Source organism: Lampetra planeri, chromosome 12 (assembly GCF_965212315.1).
Source record: "Lampetra planeri chromosome 12, kcLamPlan1.2.h2, whole genome shotgun sequence".
NCBI lineage: Eukaryota > Metazoa > Chordata > Hyperoartia > Petromyzontiformes > Petromyzontidae > Lampetra > Lampetra planeri.
In genome coordinates this window covers 8661510-8676666 of record NC_136118.1, presented here as the reverse complement: position 1 = coordinate 8676666, position 15157 = coordinate 8661510, and the positions used below count along the sequence as shown (strand labels likewise).

At 46.4% G+C, this 15157-nt stretch overlaps 1 protein-coding gene across 1 annotated transcript in view; it reads left to right on the top strand.

The window, feature by feature from the left end:
• Positions 1-5149: 5149 nt before the first annotated feature.
• GPAM (glycerol-3-phosphate acyltransferase, mitochondrial) overlaps positions 5150-15157 on the top strand; it is a 29157-nt gene continuing 19149 nt past the window's right edge. The window contains exons 1-5 of the mRNA XM_078599416.1: positions 5150-5943; positions 7140-7253; positions 12217-12290; positions 13144-13257; positions 14025-14147. Coding sequence (XP_078455542.1) covers positions 5332-5943; positions 7140-7253; positions 12217-12290; positions 13144-13257; positions 14025-14147 — 1037 coding nt within the window. The 5' untranslated portion in view covers positions 5150-5331. The remainder of the gene's footprint in view (positions 5944-7139; positions 7254-12216; positions 12291-13143; positions 13258-14024; positions 14148-15157) is intronic.

Below are 15157 nucleotides of genomic sequence, written 5' to 3'. Positions count from 1 at the left end.
GATCACAAGGAAACACGGATGACGAAATCACTTCATCAGCTCCCGAATATAAGCAGGCTAAAGCCTCAATTAGGATTCATATGGATGATACTGGTAGGAACCACCTGGTTCCACCAGCCCACAGGGGATTATTGTGTCCGTTCGTCCGTCGTGCATCCAAAAATGGGAGGGGTCGGGCCGGGTGAAGAGGGGAGGGTGGGGAGGGGCTGGGTGGGGAGAGTGGGGCTGGGTGGGCTGGGTGGGAAGGGGCTGGTCACCCCGTGGTGCCCTTATAAAACTCAACGTTTAACCTACTCACGCCGGCTTGTGCCCGCCGTTGACCCTGGCCATTGACCGAGCAACCCAACGTTCCTACCAGCTCCCTCCGCAGGAATGTGTTTTCCATGCATAACATCTTACCATTGTGTTTATAAGCTGCGGGAATACGTTGCAGGCAGCAGGGTACAATCCATTGTTGTAGTATACCTCCATGCTCCCTTGGCTATGCTCCTTGCTCATCAATGACCCGCACGGTGAAGTACTGTGGGCCGCACGGCGTGGGCAGGCCCTCATCCAGCAGTGGATTTTATTTTTAGACGTGACTTAACCGAAAAGAACCAAAGAATAAGGGCTGTACACGCACATCGAGAGATAATTGTGATGATACTTCTAGTCCGTCAATATATTATTTACAGGATTTTATCTGTAAAACATTTTTGGAACTTGGTAGTTTGGACTGTTTTATCTTAACGAGTCAACAGAGTGTGACGTTAAATTATTAACGCCACACATTCTGTTTACCGTGGGCTAGACCGCATTTAAGTGTCAGATGTGTCAGTGATTTAGCGCATTGCCACTCTCTGCCAAAAGTTGTACTGTACTTGTTGTTGTGAAACGATTTAAAAACGCCAACACACGGGACTTTTATAAGTAAACAAAAGATGCTGAAACCAGAAAGAACTTTGCAACTGATTGCCAGCGAGCTGGGTCATACTTGGTAAAACAAACGAGTATGGCCAGTTTTCTGTCTGCGAGCTATGCGTTCTTGATTTGAAGCTTTCGTGACTGCAATGATTCATATACTTTTAGGTTTCTTTCGGTAAAGTGACTTTACCGAAAAAAACCTGAGACTATGTGTTGTTGTTTTTTTTACCAACACTTATGTAAACACGTTTGTAATCATCAGCCATGATCTATCCGCTGCTTCATTAAAGCATCACCTAGCCATAGCACATCTCTTACGGTCTCAAGATGCAACGATCCAGCTTCTCGTTCCATGCACTCTCGGTTGAATTCACAGATTTGGCTGTCATTCCGTCCTTAGTCTCTACCCTTGGCCATCATCCCTTTTGAGTAAAATGTATGCCCAGCTTTCCGTGAGTGACCACACGCCTTACGTCTCAAGACTATTCTGACAGGAAGATGGCTTTGGGAGGGGGCTTTGATTTTAAAAAATGAGCTCTTTTTCCCATCACAAGCTTCGCATGCCATTCTGAAAAGAGCTTTGCCACTGAATCTGTCTGAGAATACCGAAGTTACTTTTCTACGACTATGTATTTATAACCTACTGCTCGATGCTGGATGAACGCCACCCCACGCCTTTCTGTCAAAGGGGTTCCTTGGCCAAACTGCAACCACGCTGGTCCACGCTGGTAAGAGGGAAGGGTTAACACCGGTTTGTATATAACTCGCCACTGATGTGAGCCGTGGCTTGACATCGAACTCAGGTCACCGGGTTCATCACGTAGTGCCAGAGGTCGCAAACGGGTTTTGATTCCTTACCCGTACCCGTACCCGGCCGTACCAGGGTCGCAAACGGGTACCCGTACCCGTACCCGGCCGTACCCGTACCCGGCCGGGTACGGGTAGAGTACGGGTATCGGGTACCTGATTGCGATCTCTGGGGTGAAGCCATGTTGCAGACGCGGGTGGGTTGATTCTAGGAACTTGAAATGTGAGAAGAGACAAGATGTTGGGAAATGAGTGACAACAGTTACTCACCAGTGACTCACGGTCTACCCGTACCCGTTCCCGGCCGCACCAGGGTCGCAAACGGGTACCCGTACCCGGCCGGGAACGGGTAGCCGGGTATCGGATAGGGTACGGGTATCGGGTACCCGGTTGCGACCTCTACGAAGTGGACAAACCACCGTGTAAACTTAGTTTGTAGACTCCAGGATATTGCATGTCAGGAATGACATCCTTCACAGATGGGATTAGATCAGGGATTTTGTGTACTGTATTGAATCAGACCTGGATCTTGTGTTTGTTTAAAATTTTGGAAATCTTTTTCGTAACACCTGCTATGTATGGTAACGTGATGGTTTTGATCGGCATCTCAGGGGGTTGTTTCTCCATGGTTGGAGAAACAGCTTTGCGAATAATGCGGTCCGAGTACCCATTCATCTTGAGGGCCTTGTGTACATGTTCCAGTTCACTGGCTAGGTGGTGTTGGTCAGAAATGCAGTGGGACTTTCATCGACTGATGTTTACACGCGAATTCCTTACTCGCTAGTCTGGTCACCTTACGACAGCCTCGCACATTCTCCAATTACCATTTTAAATTATGCCATAACAGTCAAGTGTATTTAACGTGTGTTTTCCCCTCTTTTCATATTTTATGTGGAACTATGTACGTCCCCAAACTTCACAAATCTGTACTCTCCACTGTCAACCAACCTGCACTGACCAGCACAGTGAAGTATGGTCAAATAACCCCCGCGACCCGCCTAGTGTGGGAAGGCCCTCAAACATTGTTGATTTGACCACATTGTCGTATTGTACATAACACAATCCCCCAAAAAAGCGAATTTGGATCAAATATATTTTATTTTCCAGATAAGGCCTACGAAGCTATTCAGCTATTTTTCAAGCGACCTGGCCAAAAATCATAGCTCAACGAAGTGGCTTATCACGTGGAAATGTAAAACAGCCAAAAACTCTAAACGCACGTTTATGAATGTGGAGGGGGGAAACTGAAGGACAGGGAGAAAAATCCACACAACTGCGGGGAGAACATGCAAACTACAAATATACAGCAGGTGTCAAGGGTCGGGATCGAACCCACGACCTCCTGCGTACCAGGTGAGGCAGTTAAGATCTCGCCACCGTGGGGCCAATTAATCCGAGGTTGGCCTAAGATTGGTTCGCGATGCTAGTGGTAGGTAGGGTCACGCCTTGGTAGTGGATTAAGTTATGAATGAAGTAAAGGAATATGTATTATTTGGTTATTTCGGTAAAGTCACGTAGATAGAAAAAATAATAATGAAAATAAAGTGAATAAAAATATCACGACGTTTCGATCGCAACACAAGCGGTCGTCATCAGGCAAAGGAGTTAGCCTCTTAAGGCAAACTGTTTATAAAGGTTTGGAGATGGGCGTAGCTCAAGTGTATCAGCAGCACCAGGAGCATGGGCGGTGCAGCAATGCCAATGCAGCAACAATGGCAATGCAGCGGCAATGCCAATGCAGCAAAGGGCCGTCAAGAAATCCCTGCACCCCGCTCCACACACCACACTGCTGATGGTGGAGGTTGATTGGCAAGAAAACACAAGTCAAGTCATGACCCAAAGTGGATGATGACATCTTTCCAATGATTGCTGAGTCTATAACCTTCCTCTCGGTTGAAGTTGTGTCTGTGTCTGTATATATGGATGGCTTCATGAACGAATCTTTGTTGATAGCCAGTAGGCTTGCAAAGTACCATCGTCTTCGAGAAATCAATTTCGTGTGAGCCAGCCGCATTAAAATAATGATCAGCCACGGCAGAAGTATTGGTCCTTCCGTGTTTCAAATCTGCCTTATGTTCACGAACACGGTCCGAGACATGTCGCTTAGTTTCCTCAATATAACTGCTGCCGCAGATACAGCTTAGTTTGTAGATGCCGGGATATTGCATATCAGGAATCTTGTCCATCACAGATGGCATCATATCACGAATTTTATGTACTGCGTTAAATCGGACCTGGATCTTGTGTTTGTTCATGATTTTGGAAATCTGTTTTGGTTACCCCTGCTATGTATGGCAGTGTGATGGTTTTGATTGGATCCTCAGATGGCTCCTTCCTCACGGTTGGGGTGATGTCTTTGCGGATTGTGTCGTCAGAATATCCATTCGCCTTGAGAGCTTGGTGTACGTGTTTGAGTTCACTGGTTAGGTGTTCATGGTCGGAGATACATTGAGCTATATGGTGTCGCGTTTTTATGAAGGAATTCTTCTGGGATGGATGGTGGTGGGAATCAGGTTTTAGGTAGGCGTCAGTATGGGTTACTTTCCTGTAGGCAGAATGGCTCATTGAGCCATCTGGTCTCTTTTTGATTAGGACCTTTATGAACAGTTTGCCTTTAGAGGCTAGCTCCTTTGCCTGATGACGACCGCTTGTGTTGCGATAGAAACGTCGTGATATTTGTATTCACTTTATTATTATTATTTATATTTACGTGACTTTACCGGAAGAATCAAAGAATATGAAATCCTGCAGTCACGAAAGTTAAAAGTCAAAATTTAAGGAATATGTTCATTGTGATATACTGTAATCACAATGATCAAACATTGGTTATTTGTCAATGTAGTTAAATGAAGCCAACATGAGTCATATAAACAAAAAAATATTCCTATAAATGTTGGTTATCGGGTTTTGTCAAACCGCCTGCACTTCACTGAATGGGTTCCCGCGTGGTTGACTGAATGGGTGCTCAAGATCCTCCAGCTGACAGTAGATTATTAAGGGAAGGGTCCCTCGGGGGGTCACTAACGTCTTAAGACACATTGCCAAAACCATTGTGCTTACAATTTATCTAAACACTTTACGTCTCAATTTTACATCAGAGGACTTTACTACGCTGCAATACACGTTGAATTTATTTAATAATAAAAAAAATATTGCACCATATCTTGCATATAGAGTGTCCTATCAGTGGGCCACGTCTCTGGCGAAGGTCATCGCGGCCGTCGTGATCCCCCCTCGGGGACCCCCACGACCTTCACGTGGGCGCCCACCCACACTGCGGCCCTTGCGGCCGGTGAAGCCCGCCTTTTAAAATCGTACAACTAAAGCGCAACCCGCGCTCTCCTTATTGGCCAACGTCTCGTTCACGTGACCCCCCGCCCCACCACTCGGGCCCGCCCTTCGCCATTGGCCAATCGTGGCTCGAGGCGACACCCCTATGCGGTGTACGATTTGTAACGGGAGGCGGACCGAGCCTCTCTCTCTGCTCGCCATGGCGCAGCGCGCCTCTGCCACCGCCGCCGCCTCCTCCACGTGCCGCTGACCTCCTCAGCCCTCGCTGCCGCTTCGTCGCTCCCTCCTGCTTAACCCCCTGCAACATCCCGCAACAGGGTGGGGTACCCCATGATGGCGGCGGAAACGGTGGTGGCTGCGGCCACTGTGATGACTAATGGGGGAGGCCTGCACCACGGGCCCACGCTGCTGGCTTCTTCATCGCCGCCTCCTCCTCCGGCGGGGGCCTCGCTGATGAGCTCTCCTCCGACGGGGGTCTCTGTGTCGGGGTCTTCTCTCGCGGGCTCCTCGCTGATGGGCTCTGCTCTGTCGGGGTCCCTCCTGTCGGGACATGCTTTCCCGGGGCCCCCTATCGCCGGCCACTCTTTGTCCGGCTCCGCTCTCACGCCGCCCTCAAAATATGTGCCCACCTCATCAGGAGCTTCTCTGCCGGGCCTCTCCAAATGTGCAACCGCTCTGTCTGGCTCCTCGGCGGTTCCCTCCGGCTCCCACCAGCCCATCGGCCCCAAGTCCGCCGGCGTCGCCGCTGCAGCGCCGCCCTCGTCTCTGCGCGGCCCGCCTCGGCCGCCGGCTCCCGGCTTCTCGGTCCCTCGGCACGGCAAGCAGGCGAGCAACGGGTGGGTGAGCCCGCCAGGACTTGCTGCCCCTCCTCATCCTCCTGCTCATCCTTCTGCTCATCCTCCTGGTGCTGCTCCTCCTGCTGCCGATGCCAACGCGAACCCGGTGGGTGAACCATTTCAGCCACCGCCCAATGCAAAAACAAATTCCGGTCGGCCAGGAAATTAATGAGAAGATGTGGTCTTTTCAGTGATTAATAGATGCATATCCTATGTCGGGGGGAGGGGGGGGTGCTGGTAATTCCTGTGGTTAGTGTAATGTGCTACGAAACCTGTGATCCGAGTTCGATTTCCGACCACTGCCTTCATTCACCAACCCAGCACTCACCGGCGTGGCCAAGAAGAGCTAAAGATGCTCCTGATTCACACTGCGTGGGGAGGCCCTCATCCAGCAGTGGATTGAAAAAGAGACATTCACTTATGAACCTGCAGGGTCCGTCTGTGTCAATTCGCACGTGATACTGATAGCGTATTAGGGTAACCCTAACCAGTGTAGGACTATTATTGGCTCAGCTGGCCCAATTTGCCTTGTTATAACTGATAATTGATCCTCCAGAACAATTGCAGTGATTTAACAATACAATTTTGGAGTTGAGAGAACGTGCAAATGCATCTGCATCTAAAGACGTGCTCGATCGTAGCGGTTAAAGCCCTGCTGATCGAAATGGGAATTGGCACTGTCGCAGCTAAATCAACTTTTGTCAACATTGGACGTCATCAGCGACCTGGTCAATCATTTTCAGAATGAACAGGAATTCAATTTCCAACCTAGAACGGAGTGCAAGGCAAGCGATTCATTTCGCTCGCTGGTGGTTTTAGGAAGCCCTGTGGTGAGCAAGTTTGTACGAGGCCTTGATGTGAACCGTTCCCAACTAAAGGAGGATAAGGGGGGGGGTGTGGACGTTTGCACCAAGTATGTGGCAGACGTGGTGAGCAAGTGACACAGTGGTTCGTGGTTCAATTCCTAGTCAAGACTAACATCAGTGGCGAGTGATATCTGAACTGCTCCTGGGGTTTAACCTCCCGTTCGCCAAACCACACAAAGTGGCATGGTGAAGTATGGTCAACCAGCCCCCATTGATCAACACTGCCTGAGGAGGACTTAGTTCACCCAGCAATGGGTTGACAGAGGGCTGTAAAAGAAGTGATTTTTAAATATGACATTGAAGACGGGGCATGTGTTTGTTGGACTTCGTTCACATCGTACATAGCTAATTGCGCTAATCAGAGGTGGGACTCTAAAAAAGAAAATACTTTCAGAAAATTATGTTTAATTTATATATTTTTCTGGAATTGTTGCAGGTCACCAGCCAGCTGTCTTTCTTCAAGAAATCTCCCTATCACATCGAGACCTTCCTGGGCAGCGTGAGGCCATTTCTTGGAAGGAGCTGTGGTATCTGCACTCCCAGAAGCAGGGTAACTTCGCCCACACGGGATATTTCATTCAGAACACTTCTCTCTTCCACTTGGATTTACACCTCTGTCTCGGACAAAAGGATAATGCACTAATTTTAAGCGACACTGCATGCATGATTTATACATTCAGAAGTACACACACATGGTTTCATAATACTGGCAAGGCTTCCCCTTGCATATATATAAATGAAGATTGAACATGTACACACGGCACATTTCAAACACCGTGTGTTTGTGAGTATGCTGACAAGGAGCGGTGGTACTTCAGGTTAGCACACTGCAGTTTGACCCTGACGACTTGAGTTGTTTGATTCCTCCCTCCTCACCTGCACCGACCAGCGTGCTGTAGTTGTCAAACAGCTGCCATGAACAACACGGCATGGGGAAGGATGCCACAGTTTGTATTTCCGAATATGGGGCATACACGTGCTGGCTTCCATGCACGTATTCCTAAGGGAACCACGTGTGTGCACCTGGCGAATGAGTCAAGAATAGGCTGGTGCGCCTACAGAACCGCCTCAACTGGATCATCATCTCCGACCGATGATGCCATTAGTCCACGGTGGTGCTGTTCAGATTCTGTTTGGCATAGCATCATTGCATTAATTGCTACAATCCCACGCGTGCTCAAAATCCTTTTCTACAACAGTAACAAAAGGCTTTTAGTTCGCCCCCTAAATAAATTAATCTTGGCTCGCTCTCTGGAAAGTTTTATCAGCTTACTGCTGGTGAATGTGAAGTTCATTAATGTGAATGCTCCAGTGAGATTTCCTTCGTGCGCAATTTGTGTGGAGCGGTGGTTGGATTGTTAATGCACTACGCTTTGAACCCAGCCAGCTACCCGGGTTTGATTCCCGGCCCCGGCTAACATCGGTGGCGAGTGGTTTGAACTGGTCCTGGGTCATTCTCCCTTCTCCTCCGGTTCTCTAAGACATACTAAGCAGAGTGGCGTAATATGCTGAAGCAATCGTCCGTGACTCGGAATATTTATTTATCAGAATCTTTATTTAGACTGGAGGAGGAATCCGATGAGCTATGAAGCTCTTTTCCACGGATGTCCAGACTGACTTGGCGTAAAGAGGCCTTCATATCCAGCAGGGGTTTCATGAAGGTCTAAATGTTACTTGCTGAGCGCAATGGTACCTTATACCATGCACTATGTATATAAACTTCCAAGCATGTAACTATTAACTCCTGGATTAAACTTAATTATCATGCTGACAATACAAGCATCACATTTCTGTAAATATGTCACGCTTCATAATTTGTCAGTTACATGCAAATTATTAGACTAACGTTACGTTTAGACTAATAGAACGAATAAAAGTGTACAAACAAGACGTAGCAAACGATACATAAACTCTATACTTCCATTTACGCGTGGCCCCGAATTATGACAATTGAATCGATTAGCCCTGTGGGGGGGGGGGGTCCTTTGAAGGACTGCCTATAGTGGTTGAGTTGCTCGCAGCTGAGTTTGGTGTGGAGTTTGAAACTAACCCGTTGATTTGGCGTCTTGCTGCAGTGTATAAATAGCTTTGATTTCCCTCGCTTTTAATCTGTGAAGTACATGGGCTTAACAGCTGTGATACAGTTTCCCAGATGCTACCTTTCAATTTTAATAATAACCCAGCCGCATGTCACAAGACTGCTGTTAAGTACAGTAGGGCAAGTCCTCGCTTAACGCATTTTCGCTGTAATAACACGGGTTCTTCTACTCGAACATTTTTCGCGCAACGCAGAACGCGCACCGTTATAACGCAGAATGCGCACCGTTATAACGTATTTTCTGAGCGTTTGGCGATGGGCTACTTTCTTGAGCTACGCGACTCAGCGGTATGATACAGTATGCAGCGTACCGTCATCTCAGTTCTGTCCCACCATGGGATAACTGCAGGCTGATTTTTTTCGTGCAAATATGATTCAGTAGCAGTAATTGCCCACTTAATGCATCACTTTTCACGAAAGCATCTACCATGTGAAATGAGGAATGTGTGTAATAGTTTTATGCATTGCGGTAAAATTATTTTTAATAATAATTTACATCCTTTTGTCAAACCATTGCTGGATGAAGACCTACCACATTCAGTCATGACAGTTGTTTGACCATATTTCGCCAGCGTAAGTTGGTGATGGGGGTTCGCAAAGATATCACTCGCCACTGAGCTGAACTCAGCTCGCAGGGTTCATTCGTGCAGTACGCTTGCTATTGCGCCACTGCTCGTCCTGTGCATTGCAATACAGTTGCAGGAAAAATACTTCTCGATTATTTAACACAGCTATTGATTAAGGGCTGAAGGCGGATATTTGTGCTGCCGTCGACAAACCCCCCCCCCCCCCACTTGTTACGATGTATATTTAATGCTTATTGAATTGTAAATATGTTAAATGGTGCAGAGAGTTGAATTTTGTTCTCGGGCTCATACATTTTTCAAAAGCACTGCGTTGCTTTCAAGTCAATGTAACGTGGGCAGCGGGAGCTTTGGCGATAGCAATTTACCATCAGATGGCCTCGCACTGCCAAGTAGAAGGAACAAGTCGTAGAGGCAAGAGGTGGATCGTAGAGAAATAATGTCGCTGTGCAGGAAGCAAATCGCCATGACTGGAGAACCGACGGAGTTGTGGACGTTAGTCCAGCCTCATCGTTCGTTGCCATCTTACGACCGACGAAAGAATGGGGAGAGACGCGAGTGGTAGATAATCTTTGTTGAGTCTGTCTGCCAGGTGTTGGCCATAGGGTTAACAGGAGATGAAAATACTGTTATAGATTATTTCATCTATCTGTGCGGAGCTTTGAGTGTCACCCCCTCTGATGTGTGGTTAGTCCAGTTTCCAGCCACATGTCAAACACTCACTTAGGGAATGGTCCAAACATCCCATTGCAAGAGTCGTGAGACAGGGTGAGGTTTTCCAGGATGAAGGCCATTATTATTATTTTTATTCAAGTATGTCATAACAGAATTAAGGCAACAACTTTGCAAATAAGCTTCTGGCACTTAGCTAATCAGCTTTTGGCATGGAATTTGATACTTGTGCTATTGTACCTTCATGAACATTAATCTACTGGGTCTTAACATTCTTCTGTGAATTATGTTAAGGGCTTGCAATGGAGTTCGAGCCTTTTATTTTTATTAATAAAAGTAACATTCTATTGTGCAAGTTTGTAAGTGGTAAAGCTCCCGTCTAGTAAGTATGCATGTGACAGGAATGGCTCAATGTCGATCAAACTTTGTTTAATTCATTCCTGATGGGATTGATAGTGATGCACACACGTGTATAGGCTTTTTTATTCCCCTATATTCAATGTACAACTCATTTTGTCAATGTGCTGGACAAGGGCCCCTCGATACAGTGCAAGTTGTATGGGCTATTTGACCATGCCTCGTCGGCTGGTCATCGTGGGTCGGTGAACCCGCACACTGGTCGTTGCGCGCTGGTGAAGGCGGAGAGCATACATGTCGGAACATTGTACAATGCAACATTGGTTATCGCAGTATGCACATGAGGCATGTAGTTATTGACCCCACCAAAGGCGATGATTAGTTGTCATGAATCGGTCAAGAATCAATTATTTCTAGATTTGAAGCTTTCGTGACTGCAAGGATTCATATTCTTAGGTTTTTTCGGTAAAGTCACGTAGGTAAAAAATTAAAATTAAGTTCCATTCATTGGCTACCACATTCTGATAAGCTCCCCCCCTCCTCCCCCTTGCCCTCCCCCCTCCTCCCCCTTGTATTTAAGAATTTGCATCTTGGAATCCCTGCCTCACTTGATACAGCAAATCTAGCTGTGACGGTCCCACCTGATGACGGAGACTTGTGTTGCCTCCGAAACGTCGTGATTTTTATTTTATTTGTATTTTACTTTTATTAATTTTAATTTTTTACCTATGTGACTTTACCGAAAAAACCTAAGAAAATCAATTCTTTGTTTAGTTTGCAGTGTCTTGCATGTACTGTCCATTGCATTTGTGTAATCTCTCACGTTATGCCTCACGTGTTTATCCTAAACGTTAAACAAGCATAGTAGCACATCGCTTTGTCAAGCGACTGCTGGATGAAGGTCCTCCCCATGCCATGTGGGTCATGAGCGATATGTGCCCCACCCATCATAAGCTCCTCCTAATTATATCTACATCAGAATTAGAATATTTGATCACAATCCTAAATTAGACTGGAGGAATCTGACGAGCGATGATGCTTCCTTTTACTACATCCAGTAGGAGCAGGTCAGCTGTTTACAACAACAAACCATTTCCTTCTCGAGGCATTCTATTCTGGCCTTTTTGTAATGCGTATAAATTCCAAATTGATTCATAGGTGCATGATTTGATGAATGTCTCTTGAATGTAAGAATTCTTATTGAATCGATGAATCGTGAAATGTCCCGTGAAAATTAGCAGCAAGATAAATGTTTTTTGTTGTATGACTGTCTTCCTCAGTAATTCACCAGGTTGTGTTGGAACCTTGTATTTGATCTGCATAGGATCCACTCGGGATGAAGCTGTTGAAAGGCGGCACTACTGTATTAGTGTTTGGATGATGACGATGATTGTGGCGAAATATGTACATTCTCCCATCAACGGCTATGACCAAATTTACCCGGACTGCACTCGATCTCCACAGATCCTGGGAGCTAAGCAGGCTTGAGCCTGGTTGATGCTTGATTTGGTGCCCACAAAATGCACAAAACGGGTTGTCATAGGGCAGCAGGTGCTATGTCGTGAGCAGTGGAGTGTAGCGCAGAAAAAAAAATCACTGCTGTACTGTACTCCTTGGTCTATTATCCCCACCGTGACCGGCACGTGCCGAATTATGGTCAGATGAAGACCCCCCCCCCCACGCAATGCGGGTTCGTGGGGAGGCCCTCGTCCAGTAGTGGATTGACAAAAGGGCTGTACACGTGTACGGCAGGATTTTGTACTGATAGTCTGCGTGCGTCTGGTTTTATTTGTTCGTTTTAGGAGATGTATTTCACGTCTTCCATCCCTGAGTTGGGTTTAAGAAACGTCATCTTTGTGAATGAGACTCACACCAGGTAAACAAAGCACACACTCCTCATCCCTTGCGAATGAGTCTCTAATGCCTGGCGGAGGAATGCAGCGACCCTAGCTGGGCCGGTGATGACAAACTCTTTCAACCACAGGAATTTATTTAAAAGAAAAACCGTTAAATTACTTTTTTTAATCGAGTGTGGTGTTGTGCTCAGGACAGACCTGCCATCTCTTTATAAGTAACCAATTACTGAATTCACATTATATTTTTACATTCCATATCTGAAAACGATGGTCAGAAATCTATTTTATATGATTATTCAGTGTATAATGTGATTTATTGAGCTTCATCTAAAAAGGCTTTTCAATAAAAAAATTACGCTTTGCAAATTAGTTTGAAAGCGTTCATCCATTGGCTCTTTCTATTTGTCCATATACAGTGGGATTTAGGAGATAACTGCTGGAGGGTTCATGAGATAACGCTCAGAAAAATGGTTCAATATGAACTGTAGTCTCTCCCTAAGCTCTCTCGCGGCTAGCAGACCTCGACTTTGGCATTCAGTTCTTGAGCATATCGCCATACTCGAATAGAATACCAACTAAACATTAGTATAAAGTTGCGTTGCTATTCGAGAGAAAACTGGCGAAATTTATGAAGGGTTTTCCCAAACCTTGGCGATGAAAAAGCCCAACGATTAATTTATTCGCCCAGCGCCAAGGCCCACGACAATCTGACTATGTGTCGTATCATATCGCGGCATCCCGTTGCGAACTCCTTGCAACTTCTTGCTGTTCTTGCTAATTGAACACTTGCGGGCACAAACATGTGTGCGAGAAAGCGTCCTGGAAATCACTCGCGGGCATTGCATGTATTGTTCTTCCCTCGCTTCTTTACAGGCACCGAGGGTGGCTTGCCAGACGCCTGAGCTATTTGCTGTTTGTCACCGAGAGGGACGCTCATAAGGAGCGAGCCCCGAAGAACGTCACGGAGCTCGTCTTGAACCACACAAGGTGCTCTGGGGGAAACCTGCATGCCCAGTGCCGGACTGTGTGGGCGGCAGCCTCAAGTAGATCGTCGGGAGATGTCTCTGGGAGGCTGTCGTGATGCTAGCGGCACCTCTCCAATGTGGCCAAATAAAGGGCAATGCTAATTGCAGGAAAAACCAAAGATGGCCTAAAATATGCAAAGTCAGAAACGTATTTGTGTGTATATTTGCAAATGGTAGTGCATGCTTGTAATTCAGAATTGATAACCGATTACATCAACAAGTATCAATCATTGACCCATGTTTGATGGCTTCTCTTGACATTGGCGTAGATCCCATGGATCTGTAAGGTTAGAAGTTGGCAGGTCATGTGAATTTGTCAAGTTCCCGAACCGGCGGAGCTGTGAGATGGCTGTTCCGACGGTTAATTTCTGAAACTGCCTGTGCGGCCCCTTTGAGTGTTATCCCCTTTTGTCTGCATGATGGATTTTTCCCAGGTACTCCACTTTCCTTTTGCATGCAAAACTCTAGTTAATAATGGAATTGGCCAATCATTCCAATGCAAGACCCTATGCAATCAATATCCCACATTGCAAGCATGCATCTCTGCATGCTTCTTTGCGCACTTTTCAGATTTGTATTATATTCTCCTGTCAATGTCCACGTTTCTGATTAAATGTATAGAATGCATCATTTGCTGTTATTTTCAGTTGTAGGGACGACCGCCGCCACCGTCTGAGTTGCCTCTGTCTCACGTGCGAATGTTTCCTCTTTTGATATCCATGGCCCCAGGGTGCGGCAAGCGATCAGCGAGACGTCGGCATGCTCGGATCCCAAGGCAGAGGCGCAGCAGCGCAAGAAGGCACAGGGTGTCCTGAAGCGAATGACTGCCACCGTGTCCCCCGTCATCCTGAGGTGCGTGCGAGTGAGCAGCGCTGAGAGGGCACGATGGGATCCGGATGACCTACACACTTAGAACTAAACCTAGCTCTAAGTTGAACCTTAAATCTAACCCTCAGCCTTTTTCGAAACTTCATTCTAACCCAAATCTTAAACCTACCCCATATACCTAACCCTAAACCCGAACCAACCCTACACCTATTGCGAAGTTTTATCTTCATCCTAATTCTAAGGCTAGGCGTAACCCTAGGCCTTAACCTAACACTAACCCAAGGTCTAATTTCATACCTAGCCCTAACCCATCACCTTGAGGTGCATTCACTGCCGAGATTGGAATGAGGCACGCGATGAGAAGCCGAGGCACCGACAGGCACTCTGGGCTAGGGCCCATGCCTCCCCCTCCCCCCCTGCTTTTATACAGTGACAGTTTCATGATTTTAGATGTAAATTTGAGACACTCTAACGATGCGGGGCAATCGCTAGCATGACGATGATAAAGTGGTTTGTGGACTATCCAGTTTCTCCAAATTGTATTAACTTTTAGGATTTTTATTTATTTTCCAAATATATTCCAATTGTGCTATTTTTGTCATTAAACAGCTACCAGTGCACGACATTGTGTCAACGAACTGTCCCAGAAGATGATGTCACACAACTATCTCGGAATTTGTTTTAGTAGGCCTTTATCCACACTAGGTGCAGACATTTTAATGCCCTTTAAAGTTTGATTAATTATCCCTATGTTATACAATTTTTGTTCATGGGTAGTAAGTGTTATTTCGTAATTGCTTATGCCTAAAAAGTATAGAAAATGGCTATTATTCCCCACAAACTTTGCTTTGGTGACCAAGGGCTGATGTGTTGGGTTAACCCCTCGACTCTGAAAGCAGTGGTTCACCACCCCTCCCACCAGCATGCATCTCTCCATACTACTTTGCACACTTTTCAGATTTTGTTCCATTTTAATTCCGGAGCCCACATTTAATCTGGTGGTCGTTTTGTGCAGTCGCTGGTGACAGAGGCCG